Source organism: Buceros rhinoceros, unplaced genomic scaffold (assembly GCF_000710305.1).
Source record: "Buceros rhinoceros silvestris isolate BGI_N320 unplaced genomic scaffold, ASM71030v1 scaffold6617, whole genome shotgun sequence".
NCBI classification, from domain to species: Eukaryota; Metazoa; Chordata; class Aves; order Bucerotiformes; family Bucerotidae; genus Buceros; species Buceros rhinoceros.
This window is the reverse complement of record NW_010422677.1, coordinates 21,988-38,127: the sequence shown is the minus strand read 5'-3', so window position 1 is coordinate 38,127 and position 16,140 is coordinate 21,988. Positions and strand designations below refer to the sequence as shown.

Genomic DNA, 16,140 nt, shown 5'->3' with positions numbered 1-16,140 from the left:
TGGGATTTATAACCTCGTTATCCTTGGGCTGGAGGCAAGACACTAGGCTTGAATACCAGCACTCAAGACCACGCTTACCTGCAATTTATCAATTTTATAGCACAACATAGCATAAACTGTGAGAGCTGGTAGTCTGAAACAGATTGTAGTATCTAATAGAATAAATGTTCTATAGCCCCTTGTCTTTAATACATATTTATGTCAGCTAAAAATTAGATAACCAGAGAGTGAAACTCCTTTGCAGCAGGACCAGATCTTCACAGAATCAGTTTCCCCAATCGCACACCATTTTTCCCTTTAAACAACACTTCTTCCAGAAAAGGCATAAGGCAAGAAAGAATACTACTTCATCACATTATAAATACTACTTCATCACATTAGAAAACAGAGAGCCACCAATAATTTCTTAAGACAGACTCATCATGTAAGTTTCTGCAGTGCCCAAAGAGTGGGGAAAAGAACATCACCTGTAGATTAAACCAGTCCTTCATGCTTCAGTTTGCAGGGCACAAGGGGTAACACCCCAGGTACAAAAGGTACAAAACGAATTCAGAAGCTTTTAGTCATAAAAATGCCTAAAATCTAAACAAAAATAAATCAACAATTTTACAGCTAATTCGTCCACATTTTGTCACTAACCTTATATTTGGGTTCCTTGCTCAGACAGACCTTCTCCCAAGCAACAACAAAACTCCCTCTCTCTGCACGCCTCACTTCTCTGGCTAAAGGGCTTCCCCACAACCAGCAGCTGCTGCCCGTTAGGACAGGTTCAGGCTGGGTTTTCCACTCAGCTGTTAACTGCTTCCCGCCACAGTTCTTTGTGAATGCAGATCTATGCTCATTCTCATTTTCAGAGGCATATTGAAAGAATGCCAGTTATAAAATCATGGGATCACAGGATCATTCACGTTGGAAGGGACCTCAGGAGATCTCTGTTCCAACCCCTTTCTCAAATCAGGTTCAGATCTGAGCTGAAACCAGGTTGTTCATGGTCTATCCAGTTGGGCCTTGAAAACCTCCGAGGATGGAAACTGCCCAACCACTCTGGACAGTCTGGCCCACTGCTTGACAGGCCTCATGGTGAAAAACCACGAGGTTACATTTATCTAAATAATCGCTAAATAATACTGTATCCAAACTGACAGTCTAGGTAATGTTTTCCTGGGGAAAGATTTTCCCCTTTCCCAAAGGTAGCTCTGTAAGTGATCCCTCTGTGTTCCTTCTGCAGCCTGCAAATGCAAGACCACCGGGCAGTGCGACGAAGGATATTCAGGAACAGGGCAGTGTTTCTGTGAAACAGGATGGACTGGCCGGCTCTGTGAAACCAAACTAGGTCTCTGCCTCCTCTCACCAGACTGCGTCTTATGAAGCCATGGGTTGATAGCACTCATAATTCAACAGAGGGTTTGCACAGAGAACAGAGGGGAAGGGTTAACAATGCCAGAAGCCCTCACTGGAGGCCTCAGGGACTCTGCTCTGGACTCTGAACACGTCCCTTCACTTCCCTGTCTCCTCCTTTGTGAAATGGGAACATAAGTGTTTGCCTCCTCTATGGAGGGACTTTGCACTATGTGAAGGAAGATACCACCTGAGAGCTAAACAGTCGAAAAAAAAAATCTTACAGGTTTTCCAGTTAACAAGACTGGTTTGAGAGCTCTTCTTTCTGCCTGAAACAACGGCATTGCGATATTAATAGCATCCTCATCCCAGGTGTTCTGCCTTTCCCACAGCTCTGCAGCCAGTGTGTTCCCCAAGCTGCTCCACCAATGCTGTCTGCATGGAGAACAACACGTGTCAGTGCAAGCCGCTTTACAACGGGGACGGGATCACGTGCACAGGTGAGCTCCCTCTTGCACAGCCTGCTACAAGAAAGCAGGTTGTCCTCTCTCGCACATGCACTTGCACACAGTTACCGTCCAGTATGAAATGTTGGCTATCAAACCTAGAAACTTCCACAGTGCAGCAAGTGAAACAAAGATCACTTTTTTATGAAGCAAGTGGCTGGCTTCACCAGGCTTTACTGAGCACGAGTATGAGCAAGAACCGCGCTTCAGTCAAATTTTGGAGACAGCAGGGTTTTCAGCAGTGTTTCACTTACAGGATTTTCTTTCTTTCTTAGGCAAAGTAATTCCCCAGTAACATTATTTCAGAAACAGTCCCTTGTATGAACCAGGAGTCTCACGTGCCCTGAAGTCACCCTGGCCAGATCAGAGTCTCCCAAAAAGCAGCTCTCTTGGGCCACCAAAAAAGCGAAACAGGATCTCTGTGGAGTGATGCCACGTCTCTTAAATCAAGGATATCCTGACAAGGACTTCAGAGCCCTAAAGGATAGCCTTCACACAAGTTCAAGAATGCCTCAGGAAACTCAAACATTCTTTTTCCCCAAACAATTGTTTTAGTACTTTTAGTGTGCCTTAAAAACTTGGAAATATTTTGTCTTTGTGAAGAACATCCTCTTTAAAAGCAGACTTTAGTCACCTGTTTTCTTCTCTCCACGCAGCTGCAGACCTTTGCAAACAAAACAACGGTGGGTGCCACAAAGCGGCCGAATGCACACAGCTGGGGGTGAAAGTCTTCTGTAGCTGCCAGAAAGGATACAAGGGAGATGGCTTTACATGCCTTCCAATAAATGCTTGTGCTGATGGTTTCAACGGAGGCTGCCATGAGCATGCCATTTGCACTGTCATAGGACCTGTAAGTTGAATGATTGCAGATACCAGCAGGGAAATCTAAGGTATTTCTTCCTGGTGCCAGCAGAAGTCTTTTCTCCGGCTGGATCACAGTCTGTGTCTCTCAAAGTCCCTGTTTTCCAAAACAGCCTTTACATAGCTCCAGCCTGCGTTCCACATCCGTTCGGTATCCTTTCAGCTGAGGGGTGAGAAAGAGTTTGACAGCTTTGCTCTAGGTGAAGGGGTACTAGAGCAGAAGGGATATTTTGCACGCATAATTTTTCTGTCCCTTCTTAGCTCTCCCTAACTGGATTACTATTTGCAATAGGAATTTGTTCATTTGAAACTGAATATATTTTGGTAGCTAAACTAGGGACAGCTGGGAGGAGAGTGTCACTTGTTGGTTGGCCAGACTCAGCTTAAAACCCCCACAGCCGTGTGATACAAATTCCTTGGTTCGCACAGTTAGTGTTGTTGGGGAAAACAGGTGCTGGTGACTTGATCCAGCATTTGTCCTGGAGCTTTCGGGATTACCTGTCCATTCCATTCTGGTGGTTTGCTTGATGTGTCTTCCAGGAGCTCTCTAGAAAAGCCTTGCTGCTAATCTGTTCCAGCTGCCAAGCATCACAATCCCTGGATGTCACCACCTCCTGCTAGGTTTATTATTCTCAATTTATTACTATCAGTAGGCCACTAAATTCCTTTCACGCCCCCATGGCCAGTCATTTAAATATCATTTTGATAGGTTTGCCATCCATTTTTGTTAAATATGTGTCATGTAATTCTCCAATGCATGTTGTTAGCTTTGTAGATGGAATTATGCTTTGGTATTAATTCAGCAAAGCACTCAAGTGCTTGTGCAAAATGTTTTATTTAGAAAAATAGATGTCAGTGTCAGAGTTCATAGTCTGTTGAGTCAAGTTGTTAGTAGCAACTTTCCTGTTTGCCCATTCCTGGGTATTTCAAGTGAAATTTTTCCAACATTCCAGAATGTTGCTTGAAATACCACTTTTATGTCAGCTGAGTACTTTGCCTGGCCTTTTTTCCTCTCTCTCTGACCAGGACAAACGCAAGTGTGAATGTAAAAGTAACTACATTGGTGATGGGCTGAACTGCTCAGTGATGCAGCTTCCTCTCGACCGCTGCTTGCAAGACAACGGGCAGTGCCACGCCGATGCTGACTGTGCTGATCTCCACTTCCAAGGTGAGGATGGCATGCGATGCATGCCACGGGAATGCAACATCCTCATCCCTGTGCCACTGCACTGAGGCCAGAGACCGGAATCCTTGTGACTGTAAGCTCGCTCAGTCCTCTACCTATGTCTCCTTGAAACAATGAAAAGATTAGAGATAGAATGTGTGCTTAGGAATGTGTGCTTACATACTTTGCTACACCAGATTTATATAGCAACAGATGAGGGCATTCCAGGTAGGAATGTTACACCTGAGGGATCAATCTATCCTAACAACATTTCACAGAATTCACGGGTATTTGTATCGCACAGTTGACTGTATCCAGACACGGACACTCCTTCAGGAAGAGCTGGTTCTTCTCTCTCTTTGCAGATACCACAGTTGGGGTTTTCCACTTACGGTCCCCACAAGGGCAGTACAAAATGACTTACGAAAAGGCAAAGGAGGCCTGTGCCAATGAGTCAGCCACCGTCGCTACGTACAACCAGCTGCTGTACGCGCAGAAGGTGAGGTAGCCTCACTGATGGGAGATCCTCAAGTGACCGAACCACAGCATAAATACAGAGGGAGAAGCAAGAAGACTGCTCTCTGTTAATAGGCTTCATTTTCCCTCCTTTCCTTCCCCCATGCCCCAGGGTATGTTTGGCTGGGAGTTTTCAGACTGTTTATTGGTTTCATGGCTACTTATACAGCACTGAAACCAGTTGCCAAGTTCTTGTTTTCAGTGATACTGGGGTGAGATGGTAGAGTCAGACTTACAGAGTATTTTCATGGGGGTTTTAGTTAATAGCACTTCTTAAAGAAAAGCACACTTCACAGTTTTGCCTTTTTTTTTTTCAATATACAGCTCCAGGAATCTTTTCCTCAAATGCTGTTACATTAGCAGACCAATTTCCATATTCTTTTGCTTGAGTGTGTTATAGACAATACATTGCTGATGTCAGTGGGATGAACATCTGACCTTGGATTTGCAAAACTTGTTTTAGAAGAGCAGGTCAGACTGCCTGTGCCCTTCAGCCTCCTTCCCATCTGCAGAATGAAGACACAGTTTAAATATACCTTTAGCAAAATGGGAGGCTGGACCATGGCCAGCACATAAACATCCTTTTACTGCCCAAGGAGATTCAGATTGCAGCCAGAGCTGCATGTCCCCTGTGCCCTGTAGTTTAAATATTTTCCTCAAAGCAGGAAAGTCTGCAGTGGGGCTGGCTCCAGCACTCCTGGGGTTTTATTTCCTGTCTTGAGCTGGCTTGTCAGCCCTTCCCACATAGACAAAAAGTAGGCTTGCACACAATGGGATTGCACATCCCCTTTGGCCTTCACACCCACATCTGATCCCACCTGGCTTTGGGCTTAGGGAAGCTTTTCCCAGGAAAGTCTTCTTTGATCTGTATGGGGAGTCCGTGGCTTTCAGAGGGCCCCTGTCTCCACAGCCCCTCCGCATAGAGCTCAGCGCAGGCAGCAGGGCAAACAGATGCATACAGCCCCCTCAGACCCTCAGAAAGAGTGCTGGCAGGTCAGGTGCCTCCTGAGTGCCCCAGGACACCCACCACCCAGCTCTTCCCCCTATGGTTTTATGCTTATGGCTGTACCTGCTGCAGGCAAGGTACCACCTGTGTGCCGCTGGCTGGCTAGATGGCGAAAGAGTGGGCTACCCGACCGCCTTCTCCTCCCCAAACTGTGGCTCTGGGTATGTAGGCATCGTGGACTATGGGAAAAGAGTCAACCTGAGTGAAACCTGGGATGTCTTCTGCTACAGGGAGAAAGGTAAGATGGTCCTTTGCTGCGTCCCTCTGCGCAGAGCGGAACAGCAGCCTGGATCTCAGTTCCTTTAGTCAGCCACAGGCTGCAAGGTAACACTGCAAGAGACTCTGCCTCTTTTTAACTTAAAAACAACCTGTTGCCTACATGTAGGTTTTCATGTGTTTAGGACAGCCTAAAGCCTTCGAGCAAAGGGTGTTTGCCTACACAGCTATCTGTTTGTACCTTCCAGAGGTGAACTGCACCTGCAAGCCAGGCTACGTGGGGGACGGCTTCTCCTGCAGTGGGAACTTGCTGCAAGTGCTGATGTCCTTCCCAACGCTGACCAACTTCTTGTCGGTATGGCCCACAGCTGGCACACTGCTTGGTCAGGGGAGCGGAGCAGGCTCTGCCACCAGGTTATATCTCAGTGCTAGCTTTACCAGAAGGTAACACCACCACACCAGTGAAACAAGGTGGAGCGGTCGAAACCTGCACCGTTGCAATCAGAATTTAGTAGCTATTTCTTTAACTACTTTCTCCAAAGAGTTTTTGGCCTTTTTAAAACTCATTTGGAAATGAAATGCCGATGCAGCTTTAGCTTAAAGAAGACTCTGTGCACAAGTGCTCCTGGCTTTCTAAGTATCCCGAGGAGTGTGATGCTTTTTTGTAATTTTATTGAATTGCTGCTGGGACAAAAAAAAAGCATGAAAAGGGTCCCTTTCTTGCCACCACTCAGAAAGGGGTTATATGTGTAAGGAGCCTCACAGACAACAAGGGCCAAGCTCCTCCAAGTCTAAGATGTGCTCGACAAATCAGCAGCTAAAACTGTTTTGAATACAAACTTCTTGTAAAGTCTCTCCAGAGCTGTATCATAGCTAATATCAGAAACTTTGTTGTTGTTATCTACAGTCTCATCGTTTTGGCTCCCAGCACAGGAGCACACGATTGCTCTTTAGTAAAGCTGAATTTTGTTTCCACCTAGGACATCATGGCTTACTCCAACAGCTCTAGGAAGGGAAGAGAGTTCCTGCGGTACCTCACGGACCTGTCAGTGCACGCCACTCTCTTCGCTCCAAATGATAGTGGGTTAAGGGAGAATGAGGTCAGAGGTTTTTTCTTTCTTCATTTTAACAACACTTTTTAAACAGCCATTATGGGCTTCTGTATCCCAGTGAAATATAAGCTTAAAAAAAGAAATGAACTTAGTATGACATGACTTCTGTGTAACCCCACGTAATTTAAACTGTGTTTCTGAAAGCGCTGAGTTCATTGTTTCCATTTGTTTTCTGTAGTTAGGAGCAAATGTTATCGAATGTTCGAGTCACTGTAGAGACATTTCCGTCAGGGATTTTAGTTACCCCGTTATAAAGGAGTCTGCCTGACATGAGGCCTTCTCTAGCCTATTAACATCAAGCACAGTTATTTGAAGAAAGCAGTTCACAGCTTTGGTATTTCTCACAAACTTACTAAAGGCATCTGTTCCTCACTTCATTTCTGTGTTTATCCTTTTTTTCCCTTCCTTCCATCAAACAATTCATGTGGGTTTATGCCCTGGCTCGCATCCTCAAGGTGTTTGAAACAGTTCATCACTTCAGGTCACTGCACGGAAGAGTAAAATCCTTTGTCCTGCCAGAATCAAGGTACTGCTTGTTGCAGGAAGCCATTGGAGGCCAGCAGGGACAGAAAGTCCCACAGTTCACATCCTGATTTCCCTATAGCCTCTACCCCATACTGCACTCGCTGAAGTATTAATAGCAAAGAGGGAAAAAGGTCACAGGCACTTAGCCTGCTGGTAAATCCAGAGTATTAATGAGATCAGTTAATGTTCCTTGTATCTTGCTCTCCTCTGCAGACACTTTCTGGGCGAGACATCGAGTATCACTTATATAATGCCAGCATAATATTTTACGAGGACTTGACCAATGGAACCACTCTTCTAACTCGTCTAGGGGAAAAACTCCTCATTACAGACACCAGGGGCCAGGAATATCAAGCAGCCATGGCTGAACAGGTACATTTTTAATAAATTTCCCATCTTTGTGCTTCTTCCCCCCTTACACCATACCCTGTAGATCAGGTGACACACCAATCTGGAGAGCAATTCAGCAAGGTTATAGTGGGCAGCAATGGGAGGCTGACTTCAGACAGCTCTTTGCTGCCCAGAGGCTGCGAGATAGAAGCTGGCATACTGTAGATTTACAAGCTTGCAAATGGCCCAGTTCTGGCCCACAAAACTCAAAGGAAGTTGTTCATGTAGGCTGCAGGAATGGCAGGATGGGGATTACAGGCTTAATTCATTCCTTCTCTCAGCCTGGCAGGATTATGGGAGATGGCAGTGAGAGAGGAGGAGAGATGAGAGCAGCAGCTGATCATTAAAGAAAGGTGTTGGCATTTGTGAAGTTTTGTGGTGACTTTCTGAAGGAACAGGAGATGTGCACAGCCTTGCTCAGCAAAAAAGCAGATAAAACAGTAGTTTGCATTTTTAATTACTATTTCAGTGGTTTTTTTAATCTAACAATTTGTATCCTTTTTGCAAATGTAAAGTATCCTTTGACATTTAGGGGAATACATCCTTTGAAAACATCCAACTTCTCATTTTTTATTAGGAAAATACTTCCCAAGCATTTCAAGTGGCCCTTGCGACAGCGATCTCTTGAGCCCAAGGCTTGGGCTCTGCTATGGGTGATATGCTGTATCACTGAGTATAAGACATCCTGCATCTATGGGCTTGCAGTCAAAATGAGCTTCTAGAGAATAGTGCCGAGCCAAGGAAAGCTGAGTGACCACAATGACACCAACCAGAAGGAAACAGATGCCACAGGAAGAGGGACACAAATGATTCATCTGTTTCCTCTGCTCTCTTCCCCCTCTCTCTTTCAGAAGAAACTCCTTTGGCATGAGAATTACCATTACAGATTTTAAAACCACCCTATATTTCAAACCCAGTAATTACATTAATACACAGTACCCTCCTGAGACATGGGGTGCACCAGCACAAGGCTTACCCGTTAACAATTATTAGCATGCCAGGAGCTCTTTTGGGTCACACTGAGCTGATATTTATGTTAGAATATACTCTTCTTTAAAAAAATCCTTTTCCTCAAAAGTTGTCAAGAGGAGGCTCCTGCTCTTTAAAGCTGGTTGGAATTTTGTAGCTTTTCTTCCCCTGCGGAGGACTCGAGCAGGCCCTCAGTTCCCCCAAGCGGTAAAGCTCAGTGGGGTGTCAGGTGGGGAAGGAGAGGCAGCACCCAATTTCCATGGATGCTGCAGGCAGCCAAGCACCCACCTGTCCCAGCACAGGAGGTCAGGGCCCATGAGGTTTCCCCAGGACCTTGGCAGAGCACCACAAGGGTAAGGGAGAGGAAGGAGGACACAGAGTGACTCCCACATCACTCTGCAGTACCACCACAGCTGCGTCCCTTCCTCCCCAGACACGGAAAGTCACTGTGTGCTCCAGCAAGAGCTTACCTCATGCCAAGGTCAAGAGCAAGCAGCAGCTCCTGGTACTGCTCACTGAAGAGAAACCATTTTGCTAGGATGTAATTTGAAGCAGAGTTTGCAATACCACAGACACCCATGAACCCATCCTCCCAAATGCACCAGCCCAAAAGTAGTCAGGGACCCCTGAAATCACCAGATTTTAGAGGAGTTTTGGACTAGCAATGACTAATGCTGTCCCTCTTTCTTCCTGATAAGCTGTCAAACAGGACCACCTTCCAGTTCACAGATGCTAGGCCACCAAATAAACTGCAGGCAGCAGCTCCCCATCAGTGGCAACCCAGCTCTGTCAAGCCAGGGCAAGCGGTGCCCTCAGCACAGAACGCAGCCATAAGAGAAGCAGGCTGCAGGCTGCCTTGGACTCAGGTCTAACAGTGCACCTAGGCAGAGCTTGGCCATTGCACAAACATCACAAAAACCTTTCTTTTAAAAATACATTTTGAAAACCAAAATACAAAAAAGACCAAGAAATGCCTGGAGGCAAGATGTAGGTAATGATGATGGCTACTTCATGCATAGGAGAGCCATGAGCAGCCTGGGGCCAGCCCAGGCAGATGTCTGCGCAGGCAACAGCATAAGCCCTCTGTGTGATTTTTCTCTGTGAGTCAGTAACTGAGGTAGGGAAGTAGTCTCAATGTTTATTCCCAAAGGGAAGAGGGTCAAAGCTCAACTCTCGTTGCTCTTTCTGCTGGCAGAGTGAGATCAGATACGTGGACAGAAGCGCTATTGTTGAGTGGGATATAGTCGCTTCCAATGGGATAATCCATGTCATTTCAGAGCCTTTAAAGGCTCCGCCAGCACCTGTAAGTACACGGTGATTTTTTTTTCTTGGGTGGCGGGAGGTAGTTGTGGTTTATATCACCCCAAACTCACTGCTAACATTCATATACTCCCCAGTTTCCCTCCCATATATGCAGTTGTGTTTTAAAAGGTTACTTCAAAAGAAAATTAGAAGTTGAGAACAAGGTGCCAGTGAAGCTTGTTCAAAATGTTTGTCTGAACAAGTTCTTCCCACATTTATTTTAAATAAATAAAAGCTCCAGTTTATAATGGAGCTCATTTTTGTAATAGAGATTTTATAAAGCTTTATTTCAGTTTTTCCAAGAAGATCTTTCAAGCTTCTAAAGAAAATTTTTCACTCTTGGCTTTGCATTCATTCCTAGCCAAAACAACAAGGTTGTTTCTATTTGGAAAATAGATATTTTTTGCCTGCTTGAATCCTGCAATGGTCCCGATTATTCCAATTATCTCTCCCATTAGAAAGACCAAAGCAAACAGCGCATGGCAGAACAGCACGTTTCAGAAAGGGATGCCTTCCCTTCCACAGAGGCGAGTTAGCAGCTGCACTGCTTCGAGCTGGAATCAAAATAGTACAGGACCCAGCAGCAGGGAGACAGGAACATTGTTCTGTACATTTCCCACCAGCAAAGTTTACTGATTTATAAGAAAGGGAGAAAAAACATTTTGTCCACCTGCAGAGCAACTGGGATGTTTCACAAAAGTGATCCCTGTTGCCCCTGGGAGAGGTGCACAGCAAGCATCTTCCTTTTCCAGTACAAAACATTTTCCCTCCAGTGTTCAGATGTGCAGCGTTACTGCTCCCCAGCTGCTGCACACAGGGTACCCTGTGAGAGCTCAACAAAGGCTCAAGCTGACCTTGCAAGAAGGCCCACCACTTATTTAATCTGCAGAATGTCCCTTCCGTCGGGGTAACTCGCTCTGATCCTACTCTCCACGTGCTGGATGGGCCTCACTCACATTTACAGACCATTCACCCCAGCTCTCACTTGGGAAGTGGCTAACCAGCTGCCTCCTTGGTCTACAAGAGTAATCCTACTGATACCCTATTTCTCACCCTCATTTTTGTTATGAGCAACCCTTTCTCCTTCACAAACCAGCCTTCTTGATCCTAGAAGCTCAGTAACGTGCCTGCACAATCTTGGTTCACAAAAGCCCCTTACAGTCTATAATCCTCAAAAGCAAGAGAGGACACATTTGGGTAAAAGCATAAATTACTGCCTGAAAATGGTTCAAAATAGTAGGCAATTTCTGTCAGTCTACAGCAGCATGATATTACCACTGTTATAATACCTCTCACATGCTAGAGGGCAACTAAATATTTTCTAATATTTAGCTGTCCAGCTGCACCATGTAAATTACTTTGTTTTCTACAAAATAAATGAAGAGAGCATAATTAGATTATTTTTACCAGGATAAGTTTAACAATTAGTTTTCTAGGCAGGAGGCCACAGAGCTAAGGCATCATATGGAAAAGCACAAGTAACATCATACAAACCTTCTACCAATTTCCAGACCCCTCCTCACCTCCTGGATTGCCAGCAGAGTGCAGTGCTTTGGGGAGACTGCAGCCTGAGTGGCTGCGTGCCCTGGGATCCCTCAAACTTATCATTACCCCAAAACTGCTGGTCACCTTTATGATACCCGTCTATCAGGCCACAGAGCTGCAGAAGGCAAACCAAAGTCAAAGTCTGGAGGCATTTCTTCCCTTTAGGTTAAATCCGGATCACATGTTAATTTCTTTTGGCTCTTCACCTACATATTTGTTAAAGTATTATATACAGTTACTTGGATTGGCACTACCTGCTTGACCAAAGGGTGATTTCAAGTGAAAGGCATTGCCTGTGGGAGCAAAATGACCTCCAGAAGGTAGGTGTTGTGTGGCTGGTAGAGCAGAACTCAGGATGGACCTGTTGAGGGCATTGCAGCTGCCACTAGCTGGCAATAACCAATGCCTCCCCAGTGCACAAAGCGGTGGGGAGTAAGCTTGAACTCATGTAGAATCCTCTAGAGTTTGTAGCACAGGTTTCCAAAGCTGCTTGATGAAACTGGGGACTCATTTCTCCTCTTCAGACCAGTGAGGTTTCAGCTTCATCACAGCCTCTATTGCTACTTCGAAAAACCTGACCGGAAGCAATCGCTTAAGCATGGTCTGTAACTTCAAACACATAACCAAGATGAAGCTGTACTAGAGGCCATGTCCAGCACCCCAAAAAAATCTAGCTTGTAAATACTGTCAAAAGGCCATATTTCACTGCCTCTAGAGAACATGCACCAGGAAACTCAAGCACGAAAGCAGTTCAGAACCAGAGCATATCTGAAAGAACACTGTGTGCGTTCGGGTCCTGGAAGGTGACCAGTTGCCACCCATAGCTCACTAACCCTCTTCTGCTTTCAGACTCCTCTCCACGCTGGTACAGGGACGGGAATATTCTTTGGCATCTGCCTGGTTACTGGAATTGTGGCTTTTATTGGATATTCTTACCTCAGGTTCAGGAAGAGAAGCATAGGCTTCCAGCGCTTCAAGGTAGGCAAAGCAGGGAGACAGCACTTCCCCAGACCCACTGCACCTCCCGAACTTTCAGCCTCCGGCTTCTCCTTGTGTTTTATTAAACTAGAAACATTTCCAGTTGCTTCCCACTTGAACTGTTTAAAGATGTGGAGAAAGTGGGAAAGGCTCACACGCTTGTCTTGGGCATGAGCTTACATTTGCAGCTCCCCCAGATGTCTCCCTCCAGGGTGCCCCACAGGCTCCTGCTCTCACAGACACTTCCGACACCAAGGACTGGCCAAAAGCTTATTGAACTACACAGCACCAAAGCAAAAGCCTTTGCCTCCCCAGAAACCTCACCCTTCGGGAAGCAGATAATCACAGCTGCTGAAAGGGCACCTGTTCTGTTCCCACTCCTCCATAGCATTGTTAATAATTTTGCTGCTCTGGAGGTTAAAATGGTTGACAGGAGAAAAAGCCAGATTCAAAAGACAAACTAATTGAAATGATTGCCGGATTGAAAAGTGCAAATTTTTTACATTGATGCACTCTCACACTTGCTTTCTCTCAACTAACTTTGCTAGCCTCATCATAGTATCAAGATGACGTGAAACCAGCCAGAAACAGCCAAATTACTCAAAAAAAAAAAAAGCCATGCTTCTGACAAAAAAAGTTACAAAACACACAAGAATCTATCCAAAAGAATATCTACCTAGAAGGAACCAGAACTCCCTTCCTACTCTAGCTCCTGCATGTAATGTGAGTTGCTTCCAGAAACAAAAAATCAGAAGCCACGAGCCAAGGGGAGACACTTGTATTTCAATACAGTTGCCATGAGATTGCTCAGGACCAACCAGGTACCTTTTACCCCAGCCACAATGTCAGGGCAATATTTCTCCCGATCTTTGCTGAGGCTTAAAGGTAACAGAAGAGAGAAAAAAGATACCAGTGTTAAGTGACCTGAGATACAAGGGGAGACCCTTTTTTTTCAATACAGTTGCCATGAGATTGCTCAGGACCAACCAGGTCCCTTTTACCCCAGCCACAATGTCAGGGCAATATTTCTCCCGATCTTTGCTGAGGCTTAAAGGTAACAGAAGAGAGAAAAAAGATACCAGTGTTAAGTGACCTGAGATAAATCAACTACCCAGAACGCAGTTCACGCCCAGGGACACTGATTTAGATAAAGCCACTTCAGTCACGACACTGCACCACGTGGTAGTTAAATGCCCCATTTAATGCACCAGAGGAGGAGGATGGATTTTAAGCAGGTTTCTGTGATTTTCTGTAGTCAAAAGATGACACTGACGTAACATCACTGGACAACTCACAGCCTTCAAATATCACCAACCCCTCATACGAAAGTTCTTCCACAGTGACTCCACCAGAACCTACTTATGATCTTTTCTCAGTAAGTGTTCATTTTGATTTGAGATTGAGACACAACTAAAATAATGGTAAGAGAGAATGACTTTATGAAAGGAAAATGCCTAGCCGGAAAAAAGGAAAATTAATTCAGGAAGCCACCATTTGAGTTCCTGGCTTTTCCGTCTCACCACTGCTAGAAATTGGGTAGCCTCACTTGCAGCAAAATTGAGGCTGTGGTCTACAGCTGTATCTCAAGCCTGCCTTCAAAGAGAGAGGAATTAAATTGGATTTCAAATGATACTGGAAGCCATTGACATGTCTATACAAACTTAAAAAGCCTTCCAATTTTGTCTTCCCTTCTCCTTGCTGCAAACACACCTGAGTGCCACACCAGAACTCCAAAGAATGTGAAATGCAACAGGAAAGGGGCTGGGAATCAAGGAAAGGCAAGGCGGAGTAAAGCCAGAGTATCCAAATAGCTTCAATGCTCTAATTTAGCAAGACCTTCATGATCGAGCGGAGTCTAAAATTAAAATATATCTTTTAGCATCCAGTAGAAAGACCCTTCTGGTGAGAAAATGTCAGGTGCAAACGGCCTTCTGTATGGAAAAATTTGCCAAAAAGTGACTTTCATTTCTTAACACAATGTTAAAGTCTGGTTTTCTTCTATCTTATAGGATTCGGATGACCAGCAGCTTGTGATGAGTGGTCCTCATGATCAGAATTAAAGACCAAATTTTTCATTAGCCAATTATAAAACACATTTCTATTCACGCTTACTGTGAAAACACAGCACCTACTCGTTTCAGGGAATAAAATCTCATTACAATTTGAAAACCAAAAGAGCACAGCTTTGTTTAAGATGCAGTCTGTGGAGTTCACAGAGCTACCAACCTCAGAAGCGCTGGCTGTATCTGAGCAATACCAATGCCGAGTGCCAAATGCAAAACTGAGTCTCAACTAACCTACACAGAAACAGACAGACACCTCTCTCTGAAACGTAGAAGACTTTCACTAGCGTGCTATTTAACTGCTTCTATTCTTCTTCACGGACTTTAAAAGGGCCTCAAACACACAGGGCTGCTAGCTTGGCAAATATCCTGAATTTGTCAGTACTCCAGCCCGACACTTTCTTTTGGCTCAGCGACAACTACAACTGGCAAGTGTCAAACAGAACATGTTAAACCTGTATTTTTAGACTGAGGGATTTTTTGCTAGTACACTTTCCTGGAAAAATTTCAGCAGCAGGAAACACAACCACCTGTCTGCCCTGCTTGTCTCCTCTAGCTTTCACCTCACTGCATAAAGGGAAATAGTAACTGTAGCAGCTTTAGCAAGAAATAGAGGTGATGAGAGTATTCAAATACTAATCGATTTTTACTTGAGCCATTTCCATGAAAAGTGGACAGTAAGGATGAACATACCTTTACGCCATGCCCGTGTTCATTTTTTTTTTTTTTATGTCTGAGAGGAGCAGAGGCTACCTGCTTGTTCACATACAGTATTTTTACCAAGCGCATTAACATTGCTTTTCAACCAATGCACAGTGACAACAGCTGTGATTTTCACCATTCTATTAACCTGAGTTTCATTTGGGGGTCATCCTCTTCCCTCAAAACATTAGCATCACAGCAAATGGGGAGGAACACACCACGACAAGAAAAGTAAGATTTTCTTGCTGGCAGCAGTAGCGTTCCCCTGTGAGATGCTTCCTTGTGTCTATCATGGCGGGGGAGGGGGGCGGGCAGCAGGGAAGGTGTCAGTCCAGGAAAGCATTAGCTACCTCTGAGAGCAACTTCAGGATGCCTCCCGTCAGAACAAGGTATGCAGGCAAATCTGGGTTTGGTGACACAGCTATCAAGCACAACACAAAAGGAATCTAATGTGTAAATACACCTGGATGAAAGGGACAGACTGAAGTAATTTCCCAAACTCCCTCCCTTGCTCCCCCCTACACATGCCTGTTTGATTTTACCTGTAAGTATTGAAAAAATGTAGAGCACAAACACTTAAATACACACATATAAGGGAGTTTTCCCCAGAGTTTTGCAGTTAATACAACTCATGTTGTTTCCTTTTTCACCGTCACCCAAAATATTAAGGCTCATAGGGACCAGAAGATAAAGTCCAAGCATTTATTTTTGTAATAATTAAATATTTTTAATCACCAAAAAAGTTCCACAGTTCATTAAACTCTTCTTTTACTCACAGCCTGTTCTCCATGTTTTTGATAGAACAGAATGAAAATTTCTTCTTACTTTGCTGTTCAAATGAACCATACACCCAAAATTAATATAAAGAGCCACTGCCCTTTAAACATGCTCAAAAATCTCTTTGAAGTCAGTAACATGACAAGGTTAAAATAAGTAATGCAGAGAG

At 44.7% G+C, this 16,140-nt stretch overlaps 1 protein-coding gene across 1 annotated transcript in view; it reads left to right on the top strand.

The window, feature by feature from the left end:
• Positions 1-14,489, top strand: part of STAB2 (stabilin 2) — a gene marked incomplete at its 5' end in the record, with an annotated part of 41,673 nt that extends 27,184 nt beyond the window's left edge. Inside the window, 13 exons of the mRNA XM_010140119.1 lie at positions 1,229-1,333; positions 1,731-1,838; positions 2,501-2,694; positions 3,732-3,873; positions 4,236-4,369; positions 5,465-5,630; positions 5,857-5,963; positions 6,589-6,708; positions 7,459-7,599; positions 9,800-9,907; positions 12,301-12,429; positions 13,685-13,804; positions 14,439-14,489. Coding sequence (XP_010138421.1) covers positions 1,229-1,333; positions 1,731-1,838; positions 2,501-2,694; positions 3,732-3,873; positions 4,236-4,369; positions 5,465-5,630; positions 5,857-5,963; positions 6,589-6,708; positions 7,459-7,599; positions 9,800-9,907; positions 12,301-12,429; positions 13,685-13,804; positions 14,439-14,489 — 1,625 coding nt within the window. The remainder of the gene's footprint in view (positions 1-1,228; positions 1,334-1,730; positions 1,839-2,500; positions 2,695-3,731; positions 3,874-4,235; positions 4,370-5,464; positions 5,631-5,856; positions 5,964-6,588; positions 6,709-7,458; positions 7,600-9,799; positions 9,908-12,300; positions 12,430-13,684; positions 13,805-14,438) is intronic.
• Between the last annotated feature and the right edge of the window lie 1,651 nt (positions 14,490-16,140).